The sequence below is a fragment of the Cynara cardunculus genome (genome assembly GCF_001531365.2).
Source record: "Cynara cardunculus var. scolymus isolate 2C chromosome LG 15, CcrdV1, whole genome shotgun sequence".
Classification (NCBI taxonomy): domain Eukaryota; kingdom Viridiplantae; phylum Streptophyta; class Magnoliopsida; order Asterales; family Asteraceae; genus Cynara; species Cynara cardunculus.
The window spans coordinates 9,316,299-9,339,421 of NC_037542.1; the positions used below are offsets into that span (position 1 = coordinate 9,316,299).

A 23,123-nucleotide genomic window follows, 5' to 3' on the forward strand; every position below is an offset into this window, starting at 1 on the left:
TATATTAATCTACTTTTATCTTCACTTTCATGGACTTTTACATACCTTTAATCATTTTTACATGAATGAATTTGATAAAGTTTTGGTCATAATGATAAAAATAGGTAATTAAAGTAGTTGAATGTAAGACATACATATATATATATATATATGAATGTTGTATTCTCATCAAAACTCTTATTTTCATCAAACCGAACTCTTTAAATAATTTATTTTAAGATTTATATGTAAATTCATATAAATATCTGTAAATTTGATTGACATATAGCTCTTAAATAAATTTTATTAATTTCTCCAATGGATTCACATTAAACTTCTATGTTGATATTCTCATGTTATTTTGCCATATTATTTGAGGGTTGGGTTCACGTGAGACCAACTTATTTTCCTAAAACCATAATTTTATACTTGAAACTTTACAATAAAACACCGTGAAGGTAAAAAAAAAGTCGAACATTCACAATATTTTGCTATGAATTTTTAAATATAAAAAATTAGTCTCACAGACCTTACAAAAATAGACTAATCTCATAGATCTTACGAAAACTGACTAGTCTCACTTTATTTTAAAGGTAAAAAAATGACATTGATTAATTTGATTTAGAATGGGTAAATTTAGGTGACGTAAGGTAGCAAGAATTAAGAAAGGCAACCGACGTGGGTGCAAGTGTCTTGCGTTCAGCGGCTGCCGCAAAAAGAATTTGGCTAAACTAGTCCTTCTACTTGTATATAAATACAGATGTAGTCCCTGAACCTGTAGAATAGTATGTCGACTTCACGTACGTGGGAGATTTCTTCAAAACAAAACAGGATGCTCTCTTTCGCAGCTGTGGTCTTCATTGAAAGGAAATGCGTCTTAGTTTGATTTATACCCATCCCCCACCACTGAAATAAACTAATGGGAAATCAATCATCTTGTTTTCCCACCTTTCTGTTTTCATTTCAAGCAACTGTATGTTGAAGTTGAACTGAATCCAAGTTCATTCTCATTCAGATCAGTTTCGAAGAGGAAAAGGGTTCATCTAACCACCACTGGTTTTCCCCTTTTATCCACCAATCAATCTTTCATCGCGGTAATCGACGAGTTTAGATTTGGGATTTCGCCCAACTGTCTGTTTAATTGCATATCTTTTTGTGTTATTTCCTTCGCTCGATTGCTTTGATTTTTGTGTTTAATTAGATGTCTGTTTGTTTGTCTCCGAGTCTTTATGCTTAATTTTTGTGAGTTTTTTGATTCGGGGATTGACCAGGTCTAAATAGAAAGAAGAAGGGAAATGAGTGGAGCTGTGTTGGTGGCTGTTGTTGCTGCTGTTGGTAACTTACTTCAAGGATGGGATAACGCTACTATTGCTGGTAAACTGCTTAAAACCCACATATTTTGTGTTGCGATTTGAAAAAATGAGCTTAATTTGCGTGTAAAATCTCAAATCTTAGCTTTATGGTTATGGGTTTATGTTTTCTTCAACTGTAAACCATCTTTCTGGAATCATAATTCTGGTTCTAATGCGATTTAGGGGATGTTTAACTTGCAAAAATGAACCAACAGTTGAGGGTTTGATTTATAGGTTTATGCTTTCTTAACTGTAAACTATCTTTCTGGATGACAATTTGTGGTTGTAATGCGATTTAGGGGCTGTTTTATACATAAAGAAAGAGTTCAACTTGCAAAATGAACCAACTATTGAGGGTCTGATTGTGGCTATGTCACTCATTGGTGCCACTTTGGTCACAACTTGCTCTGGTGCTGTAGCGGATTGGCTTGGCCGACGACCCATGCTCATTATCTCTTCTGTCCTATATTTCTTTGGTGGTCTTGTTATGCTGTGGTCACCCAACGTTTATGTGCTTCTATTGGCTAGATTATTAGATGGTTTTGGAATCGGGTTGGCGGTCACTCTTGTTCCTGTTTATATATCTGAAACCGCGCCTCCTGAGATTAGAGGTACACTCAATACTTTACCTCAGTTCATGGGGTCTGGTGGGATGTTTCTTTCATACTGTATGGTTTTTGGGATGTCTTTAATGGAGGCACCCAGTTGGAGGTTGATGCTTGGTGTTCTTTCTATTCCTGCACTCGGGTTTTTCATATTTACGGTCTTTTTCTTGCCCGAGTCTCCAAGGTGGTTGGTCAGCAAAGGAAGAATGCTCGAGGCCAAGCAGGTTTTGCAGAGATTACGTGGCAGAGAAGACGTTGCAGGCAAGTTCTCTCCTACCTCCATTGTTGATTTATCATAAAGAAACTTTGGCATGAAACTCAAGTTACTTCACCTATGCTCGGGTTTGCAATTCTTTTATCTCCTGGTACAAACATACAAGGCAAACTAGCTGATAAGCTAGCTATTGGCTAGATTAGTAGTTACCGGCTAAGAAGCGAGCTATAGTTGGTAAAAATTAGCTAATAATCTAGCTCATAATGTGAAATGACCTAGAAGGACATGTTGAAAAATTAAATTGGAAAAAATGGGGAAAAAAACTCATGGAGCTTGTTAAAACGCTACTTGAATTAACTTTTCAGGTTATGTTAACCACACGATACTTTTTCAATAAGCTCAAAAAATAAACAAATTGCTTAAACGTTACCGAACACAACAAATTCATTATTGTATCAAAATTCCGTTACTTTCTTTCATTCTCTTGGCAATCCACAAAATCATCATATGAGCAACTTTTAATTGTGTTATAAACAGGGGAGATGGCTTTACTGGTTGAAGGTCTGGGAATTGGAGGAGAGACATCTATAGAAGAGTACATAATCGGCCCTGCAAACGACCTTGAGCAGGATGATGCTATCGAAGAACCTGATAAAATTAAGTTATATGGTCACGAAGAAGGGGTCTCTTGGATTGCCCGACCGGTCACTGGTCAGAGTATGATTGGGATTGCATCTCGTCAAGGAAGCACCATCAATCCGAGTGTCCCCCTTATGGACCCGCTCGTCACCCTCTTTGGAAGCGTTCACGAGAAACTTCCAGATACCATCGGGAGCAAAGGAAGCATGCTTTTCCCACATTTTGGGAGCATGTTCAGTGTTACTGGAAATCAAGCCAAACATGATGATTGGGATGAAGAAAGTGATGGTGGTAGAGAAGGTGAAGATTATCATTCTGATGCTGCTGGGAATGATTCCGATGACAATTTGCATTCTCCATTGATTTCTCGACAGACCACAAGTTTGGAGAAAGACATGATTCAGCCGGCTTCCCATGGCAGCATTTTGAGCGTTAGAAACAACAGCATTACACAGGGGAATGCAGAACAGGTGAGTAGCACGGGCATTGGCGGTGGTTGGCAGCTGGCGTGGCAGTGGACGGAAAGAGATGGTCAAGATGGAAAGAAGGAAGGAGGGTTTAAAAGAATCTATTTGCACCAAGAGGCGGGCACTGGATCTCAGCGTGGATCGCTAATTTCACTTGCAGGTGTTGATATGCCAGCAGATGGTGAGTCCTTTCAGGCTGCAGCTCTAGTGAGTCAGCCTGCGCTTTATTCTAAGGACCTTAAAGATCAGCATCCAATTGGACCAGCCATGGTGCACCCGGCTGAAGCAGCAACGAGAGGCGCAAGCTGGTCTGATCTTTTCGAACCAGGAGTCAAGCATGCATTGTTTGTTGGGGTTGGTCTTCAGATCCTTCAACAGGTAATACAAGTTGAATTTTTGCCCTTGCTTCTTTTCTTTTGTCTTCGTTTAGATACAGTTATTGGATTAAACCCATGTGTGGCGAACTAGCTTGTTGGCTGATAAGCTAGCTTGACCCTTTTTTAATATTTTATTGACCTTTTATGCAGTTCTCTGGCATCAATGGAGTCCTTTACTACACACCTCAGATCCTTGAGGAGGCAGGTGTTGGTGTTCTCTTATCAAATTTGGGCATCAGTTCAACCTCCTCATCTCTTCTCATTAGTACCCTCACAACTTTGTTGATGCTCCCTTGTATTGCCATGGCCATGAGACTCATGGATATCTCCGGAAGAAGGTAATATACCTACATCGGCTAGACACAGACCACAAAAACTTGTATATATGTTGGAACCTCTAGATTCAAAGGGGTTTTATATATCCTAACAGTTGTCACCCTTGTCTTGTTTTTGCAGGACGCTTCTACTCACCACGATTCCCGTATTGATCTTGACCCTCATAGTTTTGGTCGTAGGAGGTCTAATAAACTTTGGCAACGTTGCAAATGCGGCTATCTCAACTGCTAGCGTCGTCATCTACTTTTGTACTTTCGTCATGGGATTTGGTCCGATTCCCAACATACTGTGTGCCGAGATCTTCCCTACCCGAGTTCGTGGGATCTGCATTGCTATCTGTGCCCTCACATTCTGGATCTGTGATATCATCGTCACCTATTCTCTGCCCATGTTACTCACTTCCATTGGTCTGTCGGGAGTTTTTGGGTTGTATGCCATCGTATGCGTCATTTCATGGGTGTTTGTTTTCTTGAAGGTTCCAGAAACGAAAGGTATGCCCTTGGAAGTGATCACGGAATTCTTCTCAGTTGGCGCAAAACAGGTTGCTGCAGCAAAGAACAATTGAGTCAAAGGTCTTCGAGCGTGTGTTTCGTATATTATTTTCTTACGCTTTCGGTTTGGTTTAAATTTTGATGTGTTATAGAACATGAAATTTTGAAATCCCTATAGATTAGCTTAATGCTTTCTTTTCTTAACTTGACTTTCTATGTGGCTGAACTTCTGGCTTTCTGATAACTACTTTAAGCACCATTTGAGAACATGTACAAAAGAAGAAGTCGAGACAGATACGGTAGTAAATGTTATACAGACAAAAACAGATACAAGAAAGACAGCTTATTGCAATGGTGGGAAAATACGGGAATGGGGCGAAATAACAGATTCTTGGATGTATTTAGCGGAGTTATTTGGATCGGGAACCCACAAGATCTCACTCATGTTTGGTGATTCCACGAAGAGCATCGTGAAGTCTCCCACTTTTTCTAGCTGACCTCTTTTGCCGGCTCTGAGCACCAGATGATTGGTGCGATTATAAGAGAAGATGCCATTGGATAAACGCAGAATGTCTCCAGGCTGAAATGCATCGCACTCTTCATTCCAGAGCTGGAAGTGAACGGATGCTGTTTCGTCTGCGACCAATGCCAAACACGTCTTGTTTTGACCTTCGCTCGTGATCCGGCCTTTCTCCAGAAGTATCAAGTGGGCGTTGATGTTGTTCCGTGCTGCTGGTGCGATCTCTTTCAAAGAAACCATCTTTGCTGCTTCAGTAAACCTTGATTGCACCCAATATGAAGCTTATAATTTTGCACAAGTTGGAGATTCTACCACTCTACCTTGAGAGGGTAGAGGTCTGGTCTCCTTGAAATTGAGAAAAACAAGTCAATAACAGCAACTCCAATCATATCACAAAAAACACACACCAAAAACACCTGGCTCCGTATACACTAAAAAAAACTCAACATCAATCACACACGGCATTGTTGCCGCTCAATAAATGTAAAAACCAAAAAATTAATATTTATAATTTCTCAAAAAAAATTGGACCTTTTTGGTGTCCAAATCGCGCACGGCATTGTTGCCGCTCAAATTCACCCTCCGGCAAAAAAATGGCGTTCGATTGGAACTTTGAAAACGGCAAATACAAGGTTTTGTCGTTCGATTGGAGTTGCTCTAAGTAATAGTGTTTGAAAATCCAAAACCTAAAATTGCAAGAATTCCGATAACTCCAAAAGATTCTTTATTTTCAAAATTCTATCATTAATTCTATTATTTAAATATTTTATAATTTTAAATCAAACACACATTTTTTAAAATTATATATAAAAATGATGTTAATTCAATCTTTATTGATGAAATGGATAAAAAATTCAGTTTGATGCCATTTATAAAGAATAAAAAAAACTGCTGCAAATGCTCTAAAATCGATAATTTAATTGATACTGTTGATCATCAAGTTGTTATTCAAATTGCATCTAACCTTGTAAATTGTAATTCATTGGACTAAATACCTTGAAATCGCTGTCATTTTGTTCAAAAGAAAATTCCATGAAGGTTTAATTTCTATCGACTAATCTTAAGATCAGAGAACAGTTACATCTTCACCAAAATGGATTTGAATAAGGTTCAAATAAGATGATCATCATACAAATCAACAGGTAACAAGATGATCGTCATTCAAATCAACAGGTAACGTTGTGCACAATCATGGATTTGAACATGTATTCATATTGCATACACAAAAAAACTTCTTTTATGGATACAAATTCGATATTAAATCATGTTGGGTAGAGATTAATCATATAGTATTAGAGTGAACCATACCTTTGATTCAAAGAAGATAGATCCAGAATTACGTGTATCTCCAGCAGATGAATCGATCATTGACAGCTGCGGATTAGGGTTTAGAAGAAGCCTCCCCTTTCATGGGTTTAACAACGATTTACGTTTTGTGCAGTTGTACCGTACAACCTCGTTAAGCACCAAGGAAGACACTAAACCGTTTAAATATATGGACGACCCGAGATGATTTGGTGACCCGGATGTTGAAGATTCTTGTGATCTCCGGCAGAGTTGAAGAAGCAGTTGATTTTCCATTGCGGTTCATATCCAAAAAACCGCACAAGGAAAATGGGGAGATGGTCTAGGGTTTTCAGATGTCTTCTTATTTTCTTTACATTCGCATTCATCTATATCCAGGTTGGACATAAATTTTAGTGGCATACTTTTTATTAATTTGTGTTCCAGTTTGATCACTGTTGTTATGCAATTGGTTGAATCTCCAGCTATCTGAACCCACTTAATCATCCTTATTCGATCCTTAATTGCTCATCTTCTATGTTACATGTAGACGAACTACCTCTATTATGCATCTTTCTTGCTTTATTCCATAAGCTAGTGCGAGCTCCTTTAAACAAATGATGGTTTCACGTTCTTGAAAGAGGGGAAATTGAAGGACTTCAATATGGAAATGTAGGAGAAAGTGTAGGAAGTATCAGGACATACAATTTCATGTCTCATGTTTATCCTAATTGGTGTGTTATATCTGTAAACCCTTGATTTATTTTCTTCAAGCTTTCCATCAGGTGAAGTTGTTTACGACACAATCTGAGTATGCCGACAGAGTTGCAGCTGCAGTAAGTATACCCTTTTATGTTTCACAGTTAGTCTATTCAGTATTCTTATTGCTTCAAGATATTGGGATGCTAGATCTATATAGCTGATAGTTATCCAATTAAATCATTTTATCATGTTCTCCTAGACAATTTCATTCTCTGAAGCTTAAATCTTAGTATCTTTTAGTTTTATGATCTTGTTTCCTAGGCAATTATATAAGTAATTGAGTTGTTTCGGGGGATTAATGAGTTTGTGTACTATCTACCCTCAAAAGTTCTATTGTGCAAGTGAAAGAATGGAATCATAACAGGTGGAAGCAGAAAACCGTTGCATGAATGAGATGCGGTTACTAATTGATCAAATCAGCATGCATCAGGAAAACATTGTGTTTTTGGAAGGTATTTCATCTCGTTCTGTGTAGTGGTATTTTGTATTAATTGTTCCATTATAATGTCATTTTCTCAAGTCACTTTTATACGTTGTTTTACACCTAACAATTGAATATTCCTGAATTTGGTGATTGCCTACCCACGAAGATACCTGACAGCCATCACTTTATTTAAACTCCAATCTTGGTGACATTGTTACTCAGATATAGTTAGAGGAAGTTAAATGAAGGGGTCTTGCAGGTTCAATGCTGTAATTTTGGGAGTAAGCGTAAACACATCAATGACATACTTTTGTGACTTTTTTGCCTTAGAAAATATTCTGAGAAAAAGCTGTCTTGTTTTACAGTTTGATGGCTCCATTTTTCCATAAATATGCATCCAATATGACCCAACATGTACCCAGAGTGTTGTGGGCATGCTTATTATATTACTATCAGACAAGTTTAGGGCTGCATATGTTTTCTTTCTAAATACCACTTAAAGTGCTACAGACAAAGTTTAACATAACCCTTTGGGGTAGCTCAACTGGTGAGACCCTGGGTTTGCTTCCTAGTGGCCACTAGGTCAAGAGGAAGTTGGATGTTGCAGAAATGAGGATGCTTAGATGGACATGTGGTCATACCATGTTAGACAAGATACCGAGCCAGGTCTTCCGACTTCCCGGATGAGTTGGGAGTTGCACAAATGAATTGAGAGATGGAAAATTGCAGTGGTATGGACGCATTCATAGGAGACAAAGGGCGGCAACAGTGAGGAGAGTGGAAATGATGGCCTTAGACATTTCCGAGGACATGACCATTAATAGTTCTTAGAGACTCAGGACCAGGGTAGCAGACTTGGTGTAGGGACATGTAGCTAGCATGGACAGAAAGAAGGGATCTGGAGAGGTTGAGGGTGGGACAGGGGGAAGGTTAGACAGTTGACAAATAGGTTATTAAAATTCTATGATAGATAGAGGGATGTGTGTGTTTTTTACCTTTTCTAAATTCTATGTTTCAATGTACCTACTTTTTACTCAATTTTCTTTTAATAGTTGCTTACTATTTACCAACTATTGTACTTCTTACCTTTTCACTCACACGTTTTCACAAACGGGGGTCTTCATGGAAAGAGCCCTCGACCCTTAGCAGTAGAGGACAAGATTGTATACATCCCACCCCCTAGACCCCTACTTTCGACTGGGACATACTAGCTTCGTTGGTTTATATGTTGACTGGAGGATGTCTCTGCATTATTCTCTTTAAAGGTTAGAGAGAAAAGCTACATAGTAGCATAAAAGTGCCTTTTTTTAGAAGGCAAAGAGGAAATTTGAATTATTTCTGCATCTCCATCTTAGTACTTATTATTATTATTTTTATCATGAAGAGATATTACCTTTTTAATCTGGTGTTGTACATTTACTACTGCTGTTTCAGAAAAAGTAAAACGTAAAGAACACGAGTGTGAACAATTAAGGACAGTTGTTCAAGATCTTGAAAGTAAGTAGCTACCATCACCTCTCTCTCGTTTTTTATTTCTTTAATGCTGTTCTCTTCTCTGAGTAACAGAATTCTTACTTGTTATTTACATTATAAATACGAGGAGGTTCTGAAAGCATAAGGACATTTTATGTATAGGTAAAGTCGCTACATGTATGCGCTATATATATGTTCTGTGGTCAATTTTTGGCATACAATACAGGTCTGAATTTTCTTTGCATAGGTATTCCTCTTTTGCCACTATTTCTGGGGATGCCTATTAGCTTTGTTTAAATTGCGTGGAAACAAGCCACAATCTTGCATGAAAGGAAGAATTCTTAACAAATGGCATAATATTGGGCATTTGGTTGGTATATTCTTCTTCTCAGAAGTACGGTTCAGGGACAAAGCAAGAGAAAATTTCCAGAAAAGGCATACATGATGCAACATAATTGACGATCAAGCAATTCTCTGTCATAAAAGAATAAATCTCCCCTCCCCCCTCCAAGCTCCCCAAATCCCAGAAAGTTGCTCCACTTCAAGATCTAAAAAGATTTTAAATACAATTATTTGGAAAAATTTACACTTGATTGAATAAATTTAATAGAATAGCTCTGTTTCCTATCTTTGGAAAAAAAGCATAGGTAACTTAGAAACATGGCATTTTTCTGTGTTAAAATTTCAAATAGGACTGCTTTGGGACAAAGAAAAACTGTGAACTGTACTCTCTCTATGGATGGACGGGGTAATATAAACGGAGTGATCTTATAGAATATCTACATTATAATGCAATTTGAAGAAATTGTTTTTAGTATAACATGTAAATTTGGATTGACCAACCTATAAATGGAAAATTTTGAAAGGTACAAACAGATTAATTTTTGATAATTTTGGGCAGCTTCTGCCGACCTGGTGTTATATTGGCTCCTCCCTGGTTTGTGGTGTAATGGCACTTGAAACAACATGCTGTACGCAATCTGATTGTTTTCTTATCACTTTTCAGAGAAAGCTGTCGGAAGTTTGATACGGGAAGCAGAGGTTTGTATAAGAAAGAATCAATTTTTCTAATTTCCTGTCCAGAGATCACTCTCTTCTATAATCAATGCATGTGCTTCATCATTCTAGGTGCCAGTGGCAGCTGTTGTGATTATGGCTTGTAACCGTGCTGATTATCTGGAAAGGACCATTAAATCTATATTAAAGTATGTTTTTATGCACATAATACTTATCCTTATTTTTGCTGTAAGTCATTTAACCTTCTGTAGATTTATTATCGCACCATTCTTTGTGATTTCCAGATATCATAGTTCTGTTGCATTGAAGTTTCCGGTTTTTGTATCCCAGGTATGTATAAGGCACTAATTGTTGGAACATTAGTTCAGTTTACTAATTTCCTTGGTAAGCTATGCACCCCTCTCTTTAAATATTAAAATTTTCAGGACGGTTCGAATTCTGATGTTAGGACAATGGCGATGGGTTATGATCAGCTGACCTACATGCAGGTAAATGTTATCTGCATGTTACTGCTTGAGCAATGATAAATGGTGTAGATGCTCCAATTTTTGCCGGCTTAGTCTTCTATTGCTTTTTTTCCTTGGCAATTGATTAAGAAAGAAGGGAATTCATATACAACAAAGCAGTTTTTCTTTTCATGCGGCTTATAGGTTATGCTTACAGGATAAAGACTGTTCACTATTAAATGTTAGGCTTATAGGTTATGCAAAATGACCTTCATAAACTTGATTTGGATAAAGATTGTTCACTATTAAAGGTGTATTACGAAAGAGTCAAATTAGTGGTGCAGGCTTGAAGTCCTGAGCATTTCTAGTTCCTATTCGTAACTTGTCTTTTTTCTCTAGCATCTTGTGTAGTACTTTTTCTGCTGAGGCTTGTTAACTATCTGAGTTTAAAGATGTGATTTTTCTTACTAAATTATGTTATAGCTCAATGCCATAATGCTTCCTTAAGTTAAACACTACTCCATCAGGTTGAACAATCATGTTTTGAAGTCTATCTCCATTTTTGTTGCAGCACTTGGATTATGAACCTGTACATATGGAGAGGCCTGAGGAGTTAATTGCATATTACAAGATTGCACGTAGGATACTTTTGACAAACATTCTCAGTTCCATTCTGCCTCTTACAGTGGATAAACTTTTCCCCATGCATTACCACCGTATTTTCAGGTCACTACAAGTGGGCACTGGATCAATTGTTTTACAAACATAATTTTAATCGGGTCATAATACTTGAAGGTACGTATCTTAAAGTATATTACTTCTGTTGAAATATGTTCTGAAATATGAAAAGACATTCTAAAATTAGACATCTTGCGATGCAGATGATATGGAGATCTCTCCTGATTTTTTTGAGTACTTCGAGGCTGGAGCAGACCTCCTTGATAAAGATAAGTAAGTCTTTTGCATGAACTATGATGACTTTATATACTTTGATCATAGAGAATTCTGTCAATGCTTAAAAACTGTAATCCTTCCTGTTAAACCACAATAGGTCAATCATGGCCATCTCCTCATGGAATGACAATGGGCAAAAACAATTTGTGCATGATCCTTGTAAGTCTATCACTTGTCTATGCTACTGTATTTTGGACTATGCACAACAATTTCATAGAAGATGGATATAAGCTGTGGTGACCTAGTTGTAGCTCTTATTGAAAGTGTGGGTTTTATCTTTTCTTTTTGTCAATTCTCCAAAAAGAAGCCATGTGTATCTGATCTACTTAAATATACACCTTTGCAGATACATTATATAGATCAGATTTTTTTCCTGGTCTTGGATGGATGCTAACCAAACCTACCTGGGATGAGCTTTCCCCAAAGTGGCCAAAGGCATATCCTTTTCAGCAAGTTTGTAATTTGCCATTCTTTTATTCTATGTCAAGTGGGAATTTTCTTTGACAAAATATTACTTACTGGGATGACTGGCTAAGATTACAAGAGAATCACAGAGGGCGGCAGTTTATTCGTCCAGAAGTCTGCAGGACGTATAATTTTGGGGAGCATGTAGGTATCTTCAGTCAACTTTTCATTTCATATTTTGCATAGGCATACCTGAAACGTGAAATTATGTGCTTCTGTTGAAGCAATACTTACAAGGCTGATTACCTCATTTTTAGCCTACCTCAAGTAACTTGACATAAAAACGTTCTGATATCCTGATTACTTCTATCTATTTCATTTTTTTCAGGGTTCTAGTTTGGGACAGTTCTTCCAACAGTATCTTAAACCTATTAAACTAAATGATATCCAGGTATATAAAAACAGAGACTTGCTGTATCTAGTTTGTTTCTGCTGGTTCTTCAGTATTTGTGCCATTAATTATTCTTTATGTTCTTATAAAGGTTGATTGGAAGTCGATGAACTTGAGCTACCTAATGGAGGTATGCATTTCACAGTTAAAAAGTTATTTAATGACTGAAAGGTAGAAGAGAAATGGAATGAGTGATTGACCATTTTGAATATTCATGAAGACTTGTGTTTGTTTCTTTGTAGGATAAGTTTGTGAAATATTTTGCAGACCTGGTGAAAAATGCTAAGCCACTTGATGGAACTGATCTTGTTTCGAAGACAAATAATGTGGATGGAGATGTGCGTATACAGTATAGAGATCAATCACATTTTGAAAACATTGCCCACCAATATGGCATATTTGACGAGTGGAAGGTATCACATTTCCATGTTGACTTTTTTTTGTTTCTATTTTTTATAATGTGATTTCCATATAATTTTAAATGGGTAACTTTTGTTGTCTAAATTAAACCAAACAAACCCGATATTTCCCGCCCGAAAGCAGGTTTGGGAGTGGTGGGATGTACGCAGTCCTGGCCTGTACCTCAAAAGGAAGAGTGGCTGGAATTTATATATAATATTGGAAATGTTATCCACTTATCCTCACCCAACCCCTCCCCCTCTCCCTTTTGCTTCAAGCACCTCACAAGTTGTTTATACAGGCCTGCAATATATCCTACAATTTGCATATAAAATAAAAGTTACGTGGCTATTCCATACTTAACCGTTGGCTTGTTGCGGGCATTTTTGTAAATAAGCGCAACAATAGAACAATAACTTATGTTTTATACTTTATTCAGGATGGCATACCAAGGACAGCATATAAGGGAGTTGTAGTCTTCCGACACCAAACCTTAAAGTGCGTATTTATTGTTGGACCAGATTCCCTCCAACAATTGGGAATCCAGAGTGCTTAGTGTCCATTGAAGTGAGTGGCCTCATCTTCTTCCTTAATAATTCAAATACTATGTATTGCTCTGTAACTTCTCAATATTAAAATATGATCTCAGTTCAGTTGCAGGTCAAGAGTGTAACATGCTCAACAGAATTGGTTCAAAAACTGTCCCTTCTCGGATAAATGGTGGTGATGTCTATATATTTTCATTTGTTTAGATCTTTTCAGAGGTATAGAATCTTGCTGGCACGAGTTTTGCTGAGTCTTTATGGTACCATAATTATTTTCTCTAAGAAATAGGCAGATAGAAGCTGCAGTTACTTATAGGAGCCAACTCGAGGCTACAGTTTTCCTTTTCTTCTGTTTCCTATCTCGGGTTTTATTCAAAAAAGTTCAGTGATCGTACATTTGAGCCACCAAGAGCACTAATGCTTACCATCTGATGTTGTATGCTTCTATATAACGGTTCAACTTGTCTTTTTCTATTTGATGGCAGAACTATGTTCTGATAGTATATTGAGGTCAAGACCATGTTTGTTTTGATTACTTTAAATAAAAAGTTGGATCCGTAAATATTAGGAGACTTGTGGTATCATTGTTGATATAATCAACTACAAAGGCTTCCAGCTTAACTAAGGGATAGAAAGATGGCCTTGCTCCACCAAAGATGTTACGCAGTCATCAAACATCTCTTGAATCGGCTTGAACGTGAACCCTAAACTCTTCAGCTTTGTTGTGTCAAACTCATAATATGGTCGATCATGCTGCTCAAACCTGCAAAATCATGTTTGTTCAGTAATGCAATATTATGGTACATCTTACCCTTTACTTGAAACAAATTGCAACCAAAGTTTCATTTCATCCTAGTTTTAGTACCTCCTTGGAATGGGTAGTGTGGGATAGCTTTCTGATAGAATTGATACGAGTTCATCATTATTGATGACAGTTGAGCTGCATATATATCGTCCTTCAGCTTGTTCATTTTCATAAACTAGAATGTGGCAACGTGCAACATCGTCTATGTGAACATATCCCATTCTCCCATGCCACTTGAATCTCTCCGTTTCCCCTGGTTCATCCAAAGTTTTGTTATAAATGGTTTCCATGATACATGATATAGTGTTGGGTTCTGGTGAGAACAGTGTTTTTGGCAAGAGCGGTGAGAACACGGACCTTCATCACCTTCATCCACTTGCATTCACACACCTTCATCTATCTTCATTCACCTCCACATACCTACTTGTATCGCTATTGCTGAAACTTTTAACAAATTCATGCATCATGCATGTGAAAGTAGGTGAAGGTGATTAAAGGTGAAGGTAGATGAACGTTCGCGTCTTTTTGTGAGCCATCAAATGAAGGTAGGTGAAGGTCTGCATTTTTTGTGAGCCATCAAATAAAAAAACTCATCCAAAGGCTCACAAGTGTTCTCACCGTTCTCACATGATCCCAACTTTGGTTTACTATGTAGGTTTTGGAGAACTTGCCTTGTAGCAAGCCCAGGATATCTGATGCCGTAGAACATAAAGTAGGAGGTAGGCTGGGTCCAACAACAAATGAGGGGAGAACGGTCACGAGATTGATCCCATTCTCATTGCAGAACTCCCATGCTGCCTTTTCTGCCATGGTTTTGGACAGTACATACCAAATATTGAGTCGTTCACAGAATTCAACGGAACTCCAAGACGACTCATCTATAGTTACTTTTTTGGGGTCAAAATCGTCTCTCACCCTGAGTGTGGAAGATGAGGAGGTGAAAACCACTCGTCTTAATGATGGGTTCTTTTTACATGAACTTAGCACGTTCAGTGTTCCATCAATAGCTGGCTTTAATATTTCCCCCTGGAGAAAGTGCAAAAAGATGGAACCATGATTAGATTTGAAACTACAAAACATACTCTAAAGGTAACGTCTGCTTACATCTTACCCCCCTCCCAGATCCTACCTTCGAGTGAGATATACTGGGGTCCTTCAATTAAATGACCTTATGACAGGTTTGAAAATATCACTTTAATACACAAGAATGCCTAAAAACCTGTCAGAAGGTCATGGATTTAAAAATCACTTATCAAGAGGTCATTTAGTTAAAAACCTGAAATACTGGGTTTGTTTGGTTTGCTTCATGGTTAGACTTGAACCTACAAAGCATACATTATAGGTAACGTTATCCAACATCTTCCTCTCCCCCTACCCTACCTTCCGATGAGATATACTGGGATTATTTGGTTTGGTTTTGATTACGATTAAACTTGAAACTACAAAACATACCCTACAAACTAGAGGTAAGTTTGCTTACATCTTACCCTTTATAGACCCTACCTGCAAGGTGAGAAATACTGGGTTTGTAATGGTTTGGTTTATGATTAGACTTGAAACTGCAAAACATACCTTAGGATCAGAAGCAGGTCCTCCAAGAACAGGGGAAGCGGTGTGAAAGACACCCTCACACCCCAAGATCGCATCGTCGAAGCTTCCCTCTTCCGTTAGTTCAGCCTTCACTAGGCGTAGCCGCTCCTTTGCCCCTTGCAGGTTCCACAGGTGAGCTAGTTTTGAATCATTTCCTGATAATTTAACCACAAATTAGCATCAGTAGCGCGTTAGACATGCACAACAGATTGAGCACATAACACGAACCAGGGTCTCTAACTGTGCCAATGACATGATAACCAGCCGACAGGAGTCGCTTGATGAGCCAAGAAGCCAGGAACCCAGATGCACCAGTTACACAGACCTTGCCATGATCCATCACTTCTTGGCTGCTGAATGCTGTGATCTTCCAAGATATATAGGTGGAGGCATGGAGAAGGTAAGTCACATTATACTTGTGAGGTTTATTTCTTTGAAAAACAGGACAGATTCAGGTTTGAAGCAGATGTAATGCTGCAAGGCAGTTGAGATATGGATATTGAAAACATCATAGAAAACCTGTTGGTTCTACAAAAGGGAGAAAAATGAGGTTTTGGAGTTGTTAAGACTCTTTTTTGGTTGCTCAAGCCTCCAACTATTTATCTGAAATGAATTTTTTCTACTAATTTGGAGAATCCTCCAAAAGTAAATGGAGAAACTGTTGGGAGTTCAATGAATCTTTGGAGATTTTGAGTTTTGCTTCTTCATTTTGAAGAAATTATGGAGAAACTGTTAATTTAAGTTTTTTAGAGATTTTAACTTTTACGTCTTTATTTTGAAGAAATTATGGAGAAGCTGTTGAAGTTGTATTTAATTTTTTTTTAGAGATTTTGACTTTTGATTCTTCATTTTGAAGAAATTATGGAGAGACTGTTGAAGTTGAATTTTTTTTTTAGATTTTGACTTTTGCTTCTTTATTTTGAAGAAATTATGGAGAAACTATTGAAATTGAATTTAATTTTTTTTTTTTTGAGATTTTGACTTTTGCTTCTCCTGAAGAAATCATGAGAGGTACGCGGCATAATGACTGGACGGCATCCTCAACTTTTTCTAGCATATTAGTAGTTGTATGTTTAAGATTCCAAAGAGTTTGGATCCATTTATGTTGATATGTTGTGTCGCTTTTGCAGTTGCTCGTGCTTCTCTCCCGATTGAAGCCAAAGAAACTTATAAAATGATCGCCCGTGATCACCTTTGAACTTTGACCCCAAATCTTTGTGCAAAAAATAACGAAGGTGTGCAAAGGTTTTCTGAAGACATCCGGAAGACAATTCCTCAAGATTTGGAACGGTAAGTATTACAGAAAGTAAAAAAAATGAAAATGATTTTTATTTCCATAGTTGCAAATGGACATAATAGATTCCACCTTGAGGAGTTAGGTCAGGCAATAACAATAGAGCTTTTGAGGCTCCTCCTTATAAGTTACGGTTCGAGTCCCTCTAAAGCCATTTAGGATTTTCCTAACTGTCCTCAAGGTCTTATAGAAGTAATGAAGATGTGTGCAAGCTGGTCCAAAACCCTATAGTTAAAACCATATATATATGTGGAGGTTCAAACAAGAACCCCTGTGATTTACGAGAACGCGAGAATAATTTAATAACCTCAAACTTTTTTAATTAATATATTAACTTTTATTATATATAAATAATTTAATAAGGGCAGTAATGTAATTAAGTAATTTTTATAATTTTTATTTTATTTTAATTAACCATAATTATCCTATGTTTTACTCTTGTTAGTTTTCTTCTTCTCCATATCACTCCCATATTACATGATTACACCAAAAATTTAACTTATCAACTAAAACGATAACCCAAGTGATGTATAACGGTGATTATCGCACCCATATCACATGATTATCTCACCAAAAATTTAACTTATCAACTAAAACGATAACCCAAGTGATGTATAACGATGATTATCATACCCACATCACATGATTACATCGAAAAATTTAACTTATCAACCAAAACGATAACTCAAGTGATGTATAACGGTGATTATCACACCCATATCACATGGTTACACCACAAATTTAACTTATCAACCAAAACGATAACCCAGTGTATAACGGTAATTATCACACCCATATCACATGATTATCACACCAAAAATTTAACTTATCAACTAAAACAATAACCCAAGTGATGTATAACGGTGATTATCACACCCATATCACATGTTTACTCCAAAAAATTTAACTTATCAACCAAAACGATAACCCAAGTGATGTATAATGGTGATTATCATACTCATATCACATGATTATCGCACCTAGTATATATCGAAACCATTCGAAATCGTTGTGATAATGTCTAACATAACCAATTGAAACCATRATCAAATCGAGTGACATTGATATCACATGAGTATCACAACTAATCGATTAAAAACTTGTTTAAAACGAGTAATTTTGAAAGATACCTTGAATAAACTTCTTCTTGTTGTCAGCTTGTTGCATGCAATGGCTTCTCGATTAGGGTTCTTGGTCGATCACCGTCGATCAAGGTTTGCTTCGGTCGGTTGTTTTGCGATTTGAAGTTACGAGTCTCTTTGAATTCTTAACCGTTTACTAGATAATGATAAGACTAATGATAATAATGATCGTGTTTAAAAGATTTGATGATATCATTTTCATTATTACCTTTTTAATTTTAAATTTTTTTGAATCTTTTTAAATTTTAATTTTAATTTTAAAAATCTTTTAATTTTATTTTTTATCACAATATAAGGTTATTGGGATGTTCTCTCGTTCTTGTATATATATATATATATATATATATATATATATATATATATATATATATATATATTGCCTAGAAATCTGGAATCAAATCCCCATCCTCATTCATTCTGCAAACATGTACTTAGAATAAATAATATTAAAAGCATTAAAGTTGCAACCTTAGCTTTCCTTAATGACAACCAATGGATAAGGCATAGATCATTTGAATGCAACCAATGGATAAGGCATAGATCATTTGAATGCAACCAATGGATAAGGTATCAACTTTGTAAACAAAAAGTATAATTTTAATTAATTTTTTTATGATTTTTTTTTTGTCAAAAACACCAAAATGAAACTTATGAACAAAGTAAATTCCATCTTGACGTAGGAGTCGTTTACCTAAATGTTTACTGATAGGATTAAACATTATAATTTATTTTGATACGTAAAATTTTAGTACATCATAACATATCGAATGCAACAAGTTACGGGGTAAGTGCTTACCTAGGTAAGAGTCGTATTTCTTACTTACCGGTAAGACTTTCTATCATTTCCATTGCTCTTATCCGACAGGATTCTTGGCCCTTTTCATGTTTATCTGATAAGGAAATTTATTTGATAAGCACTTACCAAGTAAGTGTTTAGTAACCGGCCCGTAATTTATCTGATGAACAGAAATAAAGTATTTATTGAAAATTTCAAAAAGGAAATTGAGTAACTTAAGATGTGAATTAAGATTTAGAATTAGAGTTTAGATACAAAAAAGCCATTAAAAAGCTAAAAACACAAAACATCATAGGTTTTGAGTGACATTAGACTTCGAAGAGAGTATGAATGCATCTAACCATTCAATCCCCTTAATCGTGATCATGAAGTTTGACGTGTTTGTGAATGATGAAGACGCAATACCAAATCAGACATAAACTTTGCATGATTTTGATCGTGGGTCTTTCTCGTTCTACAAACACGTCAATCTTGATACACTTCTTGCATATATGTATATATGTATTATCCAAAAGAAAACATGGGAAGTATATGAAGTTTGATGTGTTTGTGAATGACGAAGACGACAATGCCAAATCTGGATCGTGAGTCTTCGTCATTCCACAAACACATCAATCTTGATGTACTTCTTGTATGTATGTATGTATGTTTATGTGTATGTATGATAGTCCAAAAGGAAAGGTGGAAATGCATGTAGTTATATAAGGTTTGGGATGTTGTACTTGGTTGGTACTACACAAGTGGTACCACACATGTACTTGCATATTGCAGTACTTGCATATTGCAGTACTAAACAAACGTATACAGCCTTTGATTTGAGATCTCTCAAGATTCACTTGTTGAAAAAAACCAACCAATCAAATTGTTACCCTTACCAACTCTTCTATTTTAAATGATATATTCATTTATATTTTAGTTGATATACTATTATGTATGTTAATATGATAAAAGTGAAATAGAAAATAAAAAATTAAAAGATATACAGCAAAATACATTTAAATATAAAAAAGTGAACTGAGGTCACAGGACACCGGGTGAGGAGAGAGAAGTGTGAGAGGAGATGTTGTATAGGTGGGCCGTGGAGGTATCGATTAGTAGAAAGGGGTATGTTTAGCAATCCCATAAATAAATAACTTTTATGTTCATATTTATTCATTTTTAGAATTTTTTTTTTTATTTAAGACATCTAAATCTATACTATTTTATAAACCAGATTTATCAAAAGTCTTAAAAACAATTTTTAATGCACAAAGTCTTAAAAACAACTTATAATGCATTAAGTACTACTATTTTATGCATTCAGTCTTAAAATCTCTTAATCTACAATTAAAAACACGTATAGTACAAGTTACCAATGCACATTATTACTTTTTTTTTTCATGTTCCCAAGATACTTTTGACATATTTTAATCATGTCTTCACACTTTCATACCTCTATGTCTTCTCCCCATCCCTTAAGGTGATATTCAAATTGATATTCACCATGAGTTATTAAAAGTTCTCACATTCAATTGCTTTAAAACTCTCGGTCTCGCTCTCAATCTCTTGATTATTTGCTCTTGGTGTAAATCGAACACATTTGTGGAGTCGTTTAAATATGTTGGATTTTAAATATATTGGATTTTAAATTGTCATACAATTTTTTTCATCGATAGACTGTAATTGGAACTATAACTCTTATTTATTCAAATTGTATTAATATGTAAAGACCAAGTGTAACACATATCATCGTTAAATCTTCTCTAATAAAATCAGTAAAACTTCAAAATCATTAAAATTCATGGCTCTCGCCGCATTACGCGAGTATACAACTAGTTATTTAATGAATTGTGTGGTTAATATCCTTCCTTTTACTTATTTTTCTATTTGGTTATTGTTCTCACTTGAACCCGACTACACAAATTTTATGATGTATCTAGCAAATTTTATGTTTTCTAGATTTTTATTTTGGGTTTTTAATGCTTTTGTTATCAATGGGTAACTTGAAAATTTAAATTCTGATAATGTGGCACAGGTTAACAAGTTTCTATGATGTATCACTATGCACGTAAGATATCTACTTGTAATATATCGTTGATGTAATAATTTAAATTTTGATAATGTGACACAGGTTAACAAATTTCTATGATGTATCACTGTCCACGTAATTTTTTATAATGTTGTAACAGGAAAAAAAAAATGAAAGTACAATGTTATAATAAGAAATTATTAGAAAGTACATTGTTATTTCATGTATTTAATCCATTTATATTTGTCAAATAATTATATATGTAAAGTAATTTATTAATTTAAAACACTTATTAAATAATTATATTTTATTCCATACTAACTACGTATAGGGTTTAAATAGTAATTTTTTTTGTTGTCTATTCAAAATATTTACCGGTTATCAAATAGTTGTTTTTTGGTGTGAATTAAATTATTAAGAACATTTTAATCACGATGTTGTTTGTTTTTTTATGAGATAGTATCTGAAATTTTAGTTCAATATTATATTAAAGATAGGTGGTACTGAAATTATAGAAGAAAATCGAATTATTTATTTTTATAGACCAATAAACATTTAAATATGTACTAGAAGAGTACTCGTGTAATACAGCGAGACACATCTCGATTTTAATGTCCTATTTATTATTTGTCCCTGTCAATATTTAATATGTTTTTATGTGTTTTTAAGGAAGCAATAATGATTTTATTTTTGAATAAAATATAAATTTGAAAAAAAAAATATCAATGTTAATATCAAATCAACTATTTAAAAGTTCTCATTTCTTATGTAATTTCTTTAATTTAATTTTTTTATTATAATTTAATTTTAGTTTAATAACGAAATAATTTATTTTTGGTTTAATAATATAACATTATATAAAGATAATAATTAAGTATTATGTTATAACTCAATGATTATCCTAATTATATTTTAGATTTTTTATATTTAAAATGAGATGTTTATCCTATATTTGATTATGTTTATTTACAATCTTGAGTTTTAAGTAATATGCATTAATAAACAGTACTTTTACGTATAAAAATGATTTTTAAGAGTTTTTGTCAAATGTTTTATAATATAGTTTAGATAATTCTTTTGCCACCATACCTAATATGTAATTCACTGTTTTATGAATTACACGGCTGGGTACAAAGGTTCTTGAACTAAACTCCTACTACTTTTATTATGGGAAATGTTTGAAGCTTTGGAATATTAATATCCCATATAAAGTTAGAACCTTTCTTTGGAGAGGGGTACGAAACGTGCTGCCAACTCAAGTGAACCTACAATCTCGTGGAGTTACAGTACAGTAAAAACCTAGAAAATACTTGGCATATATTCATTGACTGCCGTTTCACCAAGCATGTTTAGAGGGAAGCTGGATTGTTTGAGCTAATAGATGGGAAGACCAACCAAGCCAATGATTTCTTCGATATGTTCTTTTCCATGCTAAACGCTTGTCCCCAGCCAATTAACGAAAAATTCCCCACGATTTTGTGGAGCATGTAGAGGCAGAGAAATGATGTGTGGTGGAATAACAACTTGAGAACAACGTCCCATAACCTTGTACAACGACTTAGAAGTGTATGGGGATTGGTTGAAGACCAAGGCTCTGGAAACCCAACCAGGTCCATCGACGAGCTCAAACCCCCTTTGAACTTTGAAAACAACCACTCTGTTGGGCTAGCTGCTATTTTTCGGGATACAAATGGTCTCTTGTTGCTTGTACAGTTACTCTAACGGTGATTCCGCTAGTAAAGGATTGTGAGGCTCTTGCCATGGGTGGACCCAGTAGGAGCTGAGCGGGCTCCTATGCATCCGCTCACTCGATCATTGCAACAGAAAATGATATAGTCGTCTGAAAAGTGCAACCGCTTGATTTTAAAGGATGCCCTTAAATACTTTGAAACCTAATCTATAATAGAAATTTACATTGGTGGGATGGTAGTATTACCACTTCACTCCACATGCTAGAGGTCATGGATTTAAATCTCTCAATTAGGCTTCAGGGCCCAGTAAGGAAATTTACTCAAGTCCTACAATGATATTTCTGAAAATATTGACAACAAAAATATAGTTAGAAGGATCAAACTCAGAACCTCAAATACAATTATAAGCATTATTGCTACCACTTTGCCAAGACAACTTTTTGTTGATTTTTCTCCCATTTCGATTCTATTATCTTTTTCCGTGATTTATTTTCCTCCCATTTTTATTTAGCTTAAAATTTGCAGCCTTTTATGTCATTTTCAAGGCAACATATATTTACTTTAAGGATCAAGGTTTATTCTATCTGTAGTTACTCAAATCGACAAAATTGACTTTTTCCTAAGTCAAATTATGTTGACTTTCTCCCTATGTCAAAT

The 23,123-nt window shown here is 35.5% G+C and overlaps 4 protein-coding genes across 9 annotated transcripts; 2 read left to right on the forward strand and 2 right to left on the reverse strand.

Moving 5' to 3' along the window:
* The first annotated feature begins 884 nt into the window (after positions 1–884).
* Positions 885–4,683, forward strand: LOC112527203 (monosaccharide-sensing protein 2-like). Of its 3 annotated transcripts, none has more exons than XM_025137670.1 (6): positions 885–1,073; positions 1,251–1,353; positions 1,631–2,197; positions 2,688–3,634; positions 3,784–3,971; positions 4,090–4,683. In XM_025137670.1, the coding sequence occupies exons 2-6, from the start codon at positions 1,275–1,277 to the stop codon at positions 4,532–4,534; spliced, it is 2,226 nt and encodes a 741-aa protein (XP_024993438.1). In that variant the 5' UTR covers positions 885–1,073; positions 1,251–1,274; the 3' UTR covers positions 4,535–4,683. The 3 variants fall into 3 exon arrangements, with proteins under 3 accessions (XP_024993438.1, XP_024993437.1, XP_024993440.1); XM_025137669.1 differs by having other exon boundaries at positions 886–1,073; positions 1,261–1,353; positions 4,090–4,568; XM_025137672.1 differs by lacking the exons at positions 885–1,073; positions 1,251–1,353 and having other exon boundaries at positions 1,928–1,942; positions 2,121–2,197; positions 4,090–4,568.
* A 54-nt stretch (positions 4,684–4,737) lies between these two features.
* On the reverse strand, positions 4,738–6,412 carry LOC112527207 (SOSS complex subunit B homolog). Of its 2 annotated transcripts, none has more exons than XM_025137678.1 (2): positions 6,289–6,412; positions 4,738–5,325 (listed from the first exon to the last, which is right to left on the reverse strand). In XM_025137678.1, the coding sequence occupies exon 2, from the start codon at positions 5,218–5,220 to the stop codon at positions 4,804–4,806; it is 417 nt and encodes a 138-aa protein (XP_024993446.1). In that variant the 5' UTR covers positions 5,221–5,325; positions 6,289–6,412; the 3' UTR covers positions 4,738–4,803. The 2 variants fall into 2 exon arrangements, with proteins under 2 accessions (XP_024993446.1, XP_024993447.1); XM_025137679.1 differs by having other exon boundaries at positions 4,738–5,317; positions 6,289–6,348.
* A 57-nt stretch (positions 6,413–6,469) lies between these two features.
* On the forward strand, positions 6,470–13,587 carry LOC112527204 (alpha-1,3-mannosyl-glycoprotein 2-beta-N-acetylglucosaminyltransferase-like). 3 transcript variants are annotated; one of them, XM_025137673.1, is made up of 19 exons: positions 6,470–6,663; positions 7,050–7,100; positions 7,391–7,478; positions 8,885–8,947; positions 9,930–9,964; positions 10,052–10,128; positions 10,225–10,270; positions 10,366–10,428; positions 10,958–11,024; positions 11,113–11,181; positions 11,268–11,337; positions 11,438–11,499; positions 11,687–11,777; positions 11,856–11,949; positions 12,134–12,196; positions 12,288–12,326; positions 12,439–12,609; positions 13,035–13,162; positions 13,245–13,587. In XM_025137673.1, exons 1-18 carry the CDS (start codon positions 6,595–6,597, stop codon positions 13,149–13,151), a joined length of 1,335 nt encoding a protein of 444 aa, XP_024993441.1. In that variant the 5' UTR covers positions 6,470–6,594; the 3' UTR covers positions 13,152–13,162; positions 13,245–13,587. The 3 variants fall into 3 exon arrangements, with proteins under 3 accessions (XP_024993441.1, XP_024993442.1, XP_024993443.1); XM_025137674.1 differs by having other exon boundaries at positions 13,250–13,587; XM_025137675.1 differs by lacking the exons at positions 13,035–13,162; positions 13,245–13,587 and having other exon boundaries at positions 12,464–12,552.
* Positions 13,588–13,649: 62 nt separating this feature from the next.
* LOC112527206 (tetraketide alpha-pyrone reductase 1) lies at positions 13,650–15,929 on the reverse strand. Its single transcript, XM_025137677.1, has 5 exons — positions 15,764–15,929; positions 15,518–15,690; positions 14,617–14,971; positions 14,006–14,198; positions 13,650–13,903 (listed from the first exon to the last, which is right to left on the reverse strand). Exons 1-5 carry the CDS (start codon positions 15,873–15,875, stop codon positions 13,762–13,764), a joined length of 975 nt encoding a protein of 324 aa, XP_024993445.1. The 5' UTR covers positions 15,876–15,929; the 3' UTR covers positions 13,650–13,761.
* Between the last annotated feature and the right edge of the window lie 7,194 nt (positions 15,930–23,123).

What these genes read in the sequence shown, in the direction of transcription:
- LOC112527203 (XM_025137670.1), top strand. Translation starts at nt 1,275, where the DNA reads ATGAGTGGAGCTGTGTTGGTGGCTGTTGTTGCTGCTGTTGGTAACTTA. An exon ending in GGATAACGCTACTATTGCTG is followed by an intron (nt 1,354 to 1,630) that starts GTAAACTGCTTA and finishes AATGCGATTTAG; the next exon opens with GGGCTGTTTTATACATAAAG. An exon ending in ATGGATATCTCCGGAAGAAG is followed by an intron (nt 3,972 to 4,089) that starts GTAATATACCTA and finishes TTGTTTTTGCAG; the next exon opens with GACGCTTCTACTCACCACGA.
- LOC112527207 (XM_025137678.1), bottom strand. Translation starts at nt 5,220, where the DNA reads ATGGTTTCTTTGAAAGAGATCGCACCAGCAGCACGGAACAACATCAAC.
- LOC112527204 (XM_025137673.1), top strand. Translation starts at nt 6,595, where the DNA reads ATGGGGAGATGGTCTAGGGTTTTCAGATGTCTTCTTATTTTCTTTACA. An exon ending in TGCATATTACAAGATTGCAC is followed by an intron (nt 11,025 to 11,112) that starts GTAGGATACTTT and finishes CCGTATTTTCAG; the next exon opens with GTCACTACAAGTGGGCACTG. An exon ending in ACTTGAGCTACCTAATGGAG is followed by an intron (nt 12,327 to 12,438) that starts GTATGCATTTCA and finishes GTTTCTTTGTAG; the next exon opens with GATAAGTTTGTGAAATATTT.
- LOC112527206 (XM_025137677.1), bottom strand. Translation starts at nt 15,875, where the DNA reads ATGGATCATGGCAAGGTCTGTGTAACTGGTGCATCTGGGTTCCTGGCT. An exon ending in TATCCTGGGCTTGCTACAAG is followed by an intron (nt 14,199 to 14,616) that starts GCAAGTTCTCCA and finishes TGGATGAACCAG; the next exon opens with GGGAAACGGAGAGATTCAAG. An exon ending in ACACTACCCATTCCAAGGAG is followed by an intron (nt 13,904 to 14,005) that starts GTACTAAAACTA and finishes ATGATTTTGCAG; the next exon opens with GTTTGAGCAGCATGATCGAC.